The sequence below is a fragment of the Rhinopithecus bieti genome, unplaced genomic scaffold, assembly GCF_001698545.2.
Source record: "Rhinopithecus bieti isolate Rb0 unplaced genomic scaffold, ASM169854v2 scaffold_1853, whole genome shotgun sequence".
Classification (NCBI taxonomy): domain Eukaryota; kingdom Metazoa; phylum Chordata; class Mammalia; order Primates; family Cercopithecidae; genus Rhinopithecus; species Rhinopithecus bieti.
Window position 1 is genome coordinate 5,032,079 of NW_016804151.1, and position 8,665 is coordinate 5,040,743.

The following is an 8,665-nucleotide window of genomic DNA, read 5'->3' on the forward strand; positions in this document are numbered from 1 at the left end:
CCGGTGTGTGTATTTTTGATAGATACAACAGAACTTCCCAGTGTCAGCTCATGAAAAAGAAAACCCAATCCACAGATCCTCTGATTTAGGCCACTATGGTAATTTAAATAACATTCTGTGGCCATAGATTGTCTTACCACATAAAACAATGTGGTTATTATAATGAAACAACAAAAGGTCTTCTAATCAACTATCATTTTCCTTGCAACTATCAATTTTTGAGGGCAGAGAAGGCAGAGGGAAAGATAACAAAGTGAGGAGTAAGAAGAAAATAATCTGGTCTAGGACCTCAGCCTATCTACGCCCTTCAGAAAGTGACTCCCATAATTTTAATTTTTTTTTTTTTTTGAGACAGAGTCTGGCTCTATTGCCCAGGCTGGAGTGCAGTGGCATGATCTCGGCTCACTGGAAGCTCTGCCTCCCAGGTTCACGCCATTCTCCTGCCTCAGTCTCCAAAGTAGCTGGGACTGCAGGCACCCGCCACCACGCCCGGCTAATTTTTTGTATTTTTATTAGAGATGGGGTTTCGATCTCCTGACCTCGTGATCCGCCCACCTCGGCCTCCCAAAGTGCTGGGATTACAGGCATGAGCCACCGACCCAGCCAATTTTAATTTTACACAATTATAAACTGGGGATGTTTACCACACATGCCCCAATAGCTCTTCGGTTCCAAAGATGACAACCAGTTTTATTTTTATTGAGCATCAATGTCCAATATATTTATATAAACCATATAAGAACCATATGTTGCTCTCTAGGAGATTAAATGTAGTCTATGAAGCAAAAAAAAAAAAAAAAAAAAAAAAAGGAATACCTTGGTACTTTTGTTTTTTTTAAATCTAGGTAGCCTGGAGAACAGATAGATCTCATTTATGCCTGCATTTTGTGGCTAGCTTCTCACACATTTGGACCTAAGAAAAAGAATGGTATTTTGCTGATAATTTATTACAGCTCCATGCCTCCAACTGTTCTTTATTAGGTACCAGCAAAATGTGTTCTGCTGTTGATTGCCTTTGCTTTCCTGGCCTTTCAAATCCTTCAACCTTGCATATTACAATGCCAATATCAAAATGAAATAATAGGCAACAAACAACTGTCTTTTAATGTAGCAATGATATATTTTGTCAATTAGAGGTATGCTCTCTAAAAGCAGATAGTTTTCATTTTAAAGTACATAGGATAATACTCAAGAAATATTTGCTGCAATACTAGTGGTTATGGCTAAAATAGAGCAATAGTGAAAATAAAACAAGTGCCTACTCTAAAACCAGGAAGATGCATAGTGAAAACTTCAAAAAATCATTTTGCCATGAAATAATTTTCTAAGCTTTTTCCTTGGGATATTAATTTTATTGTATTGATTGTATCGTATTGTATTTGTATTGTATTGTATTGGATTGGATTGGATTTATAGCACCCAGGCTACCTCCTTGAGAAACAGCAACTTACCTAGCAAATCCACCTTTTTCACTTTTAAGAATATGTTTTCATTGAATTCCCATTTGTCCAAAGATACTAAGTCTGCTCAGTGGACCTAACAGACAAACCTAAATTAGGGAAAGTAAGCTCAGATAGAAAGAGACTGTTGTGATCTCATTTTATTATGTTTTATATATGTGTTTTAACACCTTTTCATAGATTTAAATCCCCAGGTGAATACTCCATTCTTTGTTAGTACCTGGTGTGTGTTCAGTAGTCAAAGTAATTAAAATTAGCACCTATATAATGAGCTTGTCATTTTTAATGTTCTTTACCAACCAGAATCCTAATAAGTTTACGAGGTTTAAAGTGGGTACATTAATTGATGTAGCCATTATTGGAGCACCTCTAGATACTGAAAGCCACAGGATTTTTTTTTTTTTTTTTTGAGATGGAGTCTCACGCTGTTATCCAGGCTGGAGTGCAATGGCACAATCTTGGCTCACTGCAACCTCCACCTTCTTGGTTCAAGTGATTCTCCTGCCTCAGCCTTCCGAGTAGCTGGGATTAAAGGTAGTCGCCACCACGCCCAGCTGATTTTTGTATTTTTAGTAGAGACTGGGTTTCTCCATGTTGCCCAGGCTGGTCTTGAACTCCTGACCTCAAGTGATCCGCTCGCCTTGGCCTCCCCAAGTCTTGGAATCACAGGTGTGAGCCACCGCACCCGGCCTGGTTTGTTTGTTTTCTTACATAAAAAGCATGATTCTCTAAAAAATGTCCAAATTTTGGCTATGTATATGAACATCGTACAGATGTATTAGATTCAAGTTAATACTCACATTCTTCTACTCTGCTAACATGGCCAGAAGACATACTTTTTTTTTTTTTTTTTAGGCATAGTTTCGCTCGTCACCCAGGCTCGAGTGCAATGGCGTGATCTCAGATCATTGCAACCTCTTGCCTCCTGGGTTCAAGCGATTCTCTTGCCTCGGCCTCCCGAGTAACTGGGATAACAGGTGTGTGCCACCATGCTCGGCTAATTTTGTATTTTTAGTACAGACTGGGTTTCACCATGTTGGTCAGGCCAGTCTCGAACTCCTGACCTCAAATAATCCACCCACCTTGCCTCCCAAAGTGCTGGGATTACAGGTGTTAGCCACTGCTCCTGGCCCAGAAGACATAAATATTTACCGGGAAATCACACCTTTGGGAATGAACAATGGTTCTTCATTTATTATGTCACCGACCCTAACAATGACCACACAATGTACTAAGTCAACATGGCTAAGGGTGCCCTATGGGCTTTTTGTTGTGAATCTCTAAGACTCCATGTGATAACCAAAATACTTTCTTGTTTGTTGGTTTTAAGACAGAGTTTCGCTCTTGTTGCCCAGGCTGCAGTGCAATGGTGCCATCTCGGCTCACTGCAACCTCCGCCTCCTGGGTTCAAGTGATTCTCCTGTCTCAGCCTCCCTAGTAGATGGGATTACAGGTGCATACCACTACGCCCGGCTAATTTTTGTATTTTTAGTAGAGACGGGGGTTTCATCATATTGGTCAGGCTGGTCTCAAACTCCTGACCTCAGGTGATCCAACCGCCTCGGCCAAAGTGCTGGGATTACAGGCGTGAGCCACTGTGCCCGACCCAAAATACTTTTAAAAGTATCACAGCTCCAGCCTATTCTAGCAGGAAATAGAGCAGTAAATGGATCTATCCTTCAGATCATCAGGACTTTCATAGGCTAAATATCTTCACAATAGACCTCCAAAACCTTCAAGGTCAGAACTGAACACACGGTGGCCAGAGCAACTGTCTTCACAGCAGTTCTGCTTCATAGGAGACGGCCACAGGGAAAGGCCTTTGGCCAGTGCCAGTACTTCGCCCAAGGGAGTACCTGCTCACATTAACCAGCCCAAGAAGTTCCTTTGGCCAAGACGCACACACACACCACTGTCCAGTTTTCTATTTCCCTCCAGTGTAACGACAACCACAAGCTGTCAGCACTTCACTATTTGCGGTCCCCTCAGCGGGATCCGGATGCAGCGCCCCTGGCGAGCCGCGGTGTCAGGGCCCTTTCCTTCTCTTCCCGCCGTGGGACACGAATTCAGTGGCGTCAAGGGCCAAGATACAGAGGCCAGAGTTTGTCTCTCACCCCTCGATGCTCGTCTCCTTTTCCTCACTGCCTTCCGCCCCCTCTGATCTTGGCTCCTCGCAACCTACCCGGGTCCTCTCCGGACCTCTGCCCTGAGTCAGCCCGAATCAGGCGGGCTTGCCTCGCTGAAGCAGTTTCCTTTCGAGAAGAGGCAGATTCCCCCCTACATAGACGACACCCTGACGTGGAGGGGCCTGCCCCTCGGCTCTGGGGAAGCCTTCCCGGTCCGCGGGCTGGGGCCTGAGGTTGAGCCGATCACCCCTCCTATCAGTCCTACTTCGGGTCTAGCGGCATGGTTGGGCTCGGAGGGCGCCGGGCCCGCCAGCGGGACGGCCAGGGATGCCCCCTAACCTCTGGACGCAGATTTTTCCAGCGGGGACCCCAGCCCGGCTGGCCCCAGTCTCGCGAGAGGACGCGGGCCCCGCCCGGCGCCCGGCCCCGCCCGTCCCCACCTTCCCCTTGTACCCCGCCCGCCCTCCTCCACTCCCCGCGGCGCGAGCGGCTGACTGCCCGGAGAGGAAACGGCATTCGGAGCTGCGCTGCCGCCCAGGCTGGCCCTGACGCGGGCCTCGTCAGCCGGTAACGGGGAGCAGAGGTGGGAGTTAGGGAGGCGACCACGAAAACAGTGAAGGTCGGAACCCACAGCCTCCGCCGAAAAGGGTGAGGAAAGGTGCTGAGCCTCCCCCTTCTCTGGACTCCGCAGAGCCGCGCGGGGTCGACCCCTCCCAGGGGCGGGGTCGCGCTGGGCAACTGCAGTCCTGGGGCTGACTGGGCGGGGTGCGCCCAGAAACGGGGAGAAGGGGTCAGCTGGGGGCAGAGGACACCCGGGCGGCGGGCGACGGGGAGCAGGCTGTGGGGCCGAGGCCAGGGGTGGGGTCGTGGGGCCGGGACTCCTGCTGCGGGCGGGGAAGCCCCCGGGCAGGCCGGTCCCTTCCGCCTCTCCTTTGGACCCTGACTGGAGGCCGGCGGGCGGGCGGGGGCCGGGCGGGAGAGAGGGAGGGAGCGCGGCGCGAGGGGGCGGGTCCCGGCGGCGCTGGGCGCTGATTGGCTGAGTGCGTGTGGAATCGGGTGATGGGAAACGCAGCCCGGCTCTCCCGTCCCCTCCCGCTCCGCTCCCTGCCCCCCGTGGCGAATGTGCTGCGCGGTGGCGGGTGCTTACGCTCGCGGGGTTTGGCTGTTGCAGGCAGGAGCTGGGAGGAGGCGGCAGCGGCGGCGGCAGGAGGAGCAGCGGCGGCGGCGGCGGCGGCAGCTGGGAGGAGGTGGTGACGGTGGCAACGGCAGCGTCGGGGACGATGGCGCGACTGGTGGCAGTGTGCAGGGACGGGGAGGAGGAGTTCCCCTTCGAGAGGAGGCAGATTCCCCTCTACATAGACGACACCCTGACGGTGAGCGGGCCGGGCCGGGCTGGGCCCGCCGCTCCCCTGGCAGCTGTTTCCCCTCCTCCCCCTCCCCCAGGCCGAGCGCTGCGCACTGGAGAAAGAGTGTGTTGCAACGCCTAGGCGAGGCCTTCTCTCCAGCAGGCCCCACAAACTCGCCTTTGCAGTGGGTGGCTCGGTAACCTCTGTCGGCCCCAAGCTCAGAGCTCCGTACGCACTCCTTCTTTCCAGATGTTCCTTTTTTTGGAACCTTCTTCCTTGACCCTTTCCCTTTAGGAGGCGCTGCTTTTGCCGAAGCACACGTCTCAGAGATGGGTGAAGGATCTTGGGCGTTTGGGGCCTACCCCTTACAGAAACCACCTACCCTCGGGGAGACTTAATTACCTGGAAATGTCGCAGCTGCACTGCTACCTGTGTATTTTCTGTTTTAATACTGGTAGCGCTCACCACATAAGCTTAATTACTGGGGGCAGAGTGACATGCTGGTGCACAGTCAAGATTCCACTAAAATGGTTTGATTTCGTTGTAATTAGTCTCGTATTGCCTCATGCATTAAAACTCTTGAAATGATTGTACTGCTAGGCCCTGCCTCTTCAAAACGGGCTTTCTTGGCATTATTTAGTTTACAGGTGGACTTTTTTTTTTTCCAAAGGAAGCCTAATTATTGAATGTGTAAGAGTACTATAAAAAGCTGATTGCTCATCTTGAGTGTCAAGACCCACTTCCGGGTACTTTCTTCTTTAGATTTGGTAGTGTAGCATTACCGACCCTCTCTGCCCTATGTTGCTGTACTATTTCCTTTAAAAGGAAATGGCTGAAATTTGAATTGAATCTGAACAGGAAATGAGTGCAGTTGCTTGCCACTATTTCTTAAGAAATGAAATTAACCTTTTCCGAATATCTTTTGAAATCTGCGTTTTGATGATGCTGAAGCTTTGGATTATACATTTGCTTATTTCGATAAGGTGCACCTAAGTCTCTTCATCTTATCAGTATTCTTTTGCTATCAAAGGCAGTTGATCAGTTTTGTTCCTCAATATTTTCTTTTTTGCAAATATTTACCGGTTTTTTCAAATTTTATGTAAAATGCAAGTCATTGTAGAGATCCCAGTCTATGCCTTTATGCTTGCCAGTTTCAATTAAGACTTGATTGAGCTGCAGTACTTTAAAAAGGATTAGAAGAGCTGTTGAATGACTTAATTTATTAGAACTTTTTAAGTGACAGCATCTACAATTATTCAAGTGCATTTATTTTTCATGAAAAAAGGTAGAATGATTTGTTCTGACATAAATAATGTTGATGCATTAGAAATTACTTGTGTGTCTTGATTATGATTTCTGTACTTTTTGCATTAGAAGTATAATGGACTTGTATTTTTAAATAGTGGAAACTAGCACTGTGATCAAATTAAATAATGCATTTCTTACTTTGGACTCCAGATAGGGATTCATTTGTTGATATTTTCTCTCTTCTCGCCCTCCCCCAGTGTAAACACTTTTCTGAAGCATATAGTTATGATAACAGCCTTTAAGGTTTATTGTCCCAGAATGGCTTTGGAGTTTAAAAAAAAAAAAATTCTGTGAGTTTGGATGTAAGATTATTATTGAATGAATAATCATAACATAGGGAAACATATCAAAACATAGGGAAACCAACATAAATAGGCTTTAAAAGACACTAGTTCTTGGTATATTCACAAAACTACCTTTGTGAATACAGCACATTAATACATCTATCATATAGCACTTTAAAATGACCAACTTTTTAGGTGCTTTTATACTGTATTCTCTTCACAATGATGTGACTTTCCAAAATTTTCCACTGAAAAAGATGTAACCTTGCAATGTGGTTTAGTATGGAACTTACTTTGCACTGTATCTGGTGGTTGAATTTTGCTTTTATTGTACTGTGGACTTGTGACTAAGGCAAATAAAACTTAAGCTCACTTAATTTAAATATCTGAAAATAACATTTAGGAAAAGGTGCAGTTTTTCTTTGCTTCAGAATGGGTTTTTATCACAAAGGAATGAGTGAGACATTTATTTGTGTTGGAACTTCTGCACAGTCATTGAATGCTGGGAGTGAATGTTAGTGAAAATTTTTGTCAAGGGGAACAAGTTTCTTTCAGGATACCCTACCAAATACTACTGAAAGGGAAATCCTGAGCGAAACACCTGTTGGGAGAGAAGGGGAAAAGGGAAGAGGGAAGGAAGATACCTGTATCAAGAGTTTTATGCTCTGCACTGTTCCTTTGATGGATGGCAGCGGTGGCCTGAAGTTAACCTTAGGTTTTGTCTTTGTCCTTAGGGTCTGTAGGTAATGCACTGAGGAAACATTGTTTGAACTTACTTCAAATAGTAGTCTTAGGATTTTGATAGTAGCTGAATGTTACAATATAGTAACAATGTTTACAGTCAGTTGCAGACTTTATCATTTTAGTAGGGATGCTGAAACTCTACCCTTAGTTAAACTGGCAATTGTAACTTGGACTTGTAAAATGAAATTAACAACCTTGTATGTAAAGAAGTAGCCTTAGGCCGGGTGCGGTGGCTCACGCCTGTAATCCTGGCACTTTGGGAGGCTGAGGCGGGTGGATTACTAGAGTAGGTCAGGAATTCAAGACCAGCCTGACCAACATGGCGAAACCCCGTCTCTACTAAAAATAAAAAAATTAGCCAGGCATAGTGGTGGGCGCCTGTAATCCTAGCTACTCAGGAGGCTGAAGCAGGAGAATCCCTTGAACCCAGGAGGCGGAGGTTGCGGGTGAGCCAAGATCGCGCCACTGCATTCCAGCCTGGGCAACAAGAGCAGGACTCTGTCTCGAGAAAAAAAAAAGAAAAAAAAGTAGCCTTAGGCCCAGAGCTGTGACTCAAGCCTGTAATTCTAGCACTTTGAGAGGCCGAGGTGGGCAGATTGCCTGAGCTCAGGAGTTTGAGACCAGCCTGGGAAACACGGTGAAAACGCGTATCTACTAAAATAGAAAAAAATCAGCGGGTGTGGTGGAGTGCACCTGTAGACCCAGCTACTGATGAGGCTGAGGCAAGAGAATTGATTGAACCCCCAGAGGCAGAGGTTGCAGTGAGCCGAGATTGTGCCACTGCACTCCAGCCTGAGAGACAAAGCGAAACTCTTTCAAAAAACAACAAAAAAAAGCCTCTTCTTTTATGTGATATGTTGTATCCACATTTAGAAGATTCCCATAGTAGTTCTGTGAGTTTGAACACGAGTATAGGATAGGGCTGATGTAGGTGTATTTGAGAAAATCCCGAGTAAGTTGGTGGAATGGTGAAATATTTAAGAAAGTTTTATACTCTGTGGCTAAAATGTTGTTCAGTGTTACTACAATTATAAAATAACAGATAGAATACAGATTTGATTTTAGAGAAATCTTTGAAGAATTAATTTTTTTTTTTTTTTTTTTTATTGAGACGGAGTCTCACACTGTTTCCTGGGCTGGAGTGCAGTGGCGCGATCTCGGCTCACTGCAAGCTCCGCCTCCCGGGTTCATGCCATTCTCCTGCCTCAGCCTCCTGAGTTGCTGGGACTACAGGCGCCCGCCACCACGCCCAGCTAATTTTTTGTGTTTTTTTTAGTAGAGACAGGGTTTTACCGTGTTAGCCAGGATGGTCTCGATCTCTTGACCTCATGATCCACCCCCCTCAGCCTCCCAAAGTGCAGGGATTACAGGTATGAGCCACCGCGCCCGGCCTTTTT

At 46.6% G+C, this 8,665-nt stretch overlaps 1 protein-coding gene across 6 annotated transcripts in view; it reads left to right on the plus strand.

Annotated features, from left to right (window-relative positions):
* Positions 1 to 4,028: 4,028 nt before the first annotated feature.
* GGNBP2 (gametogenetin binding protein 2) overlaps positions 4,029 to 8,665 on the plus strand; it is a 46,585-nt gene continuing 41,948 nt past the window's right edge. For 4 of the 6 annotated variants that reach the window (XM_017866978.1, XM_017866981.1, XM_017866982.1 and 1 more), the window contains exons 1-2: positions 4,029 to 4,234; positions 4,758 to 4,959. In XM_017866978.1, coding sequence (XP_017722467.1) covers positions 4,867 to 4,959 — 93 coding nt within the window. In that variant the 5' untranslated portion in view covers positions 4,029 to 4,234; positions 4,758 to 4,866. Of the gene's footprint in view, positions 4,245 to 4,647; positions 4,960 to 8,665 lie in introns of those variants that run through there. The other 2 variants (XM_017866980.1, XM_017866979.1) reach the window with 2 other exon arrangements.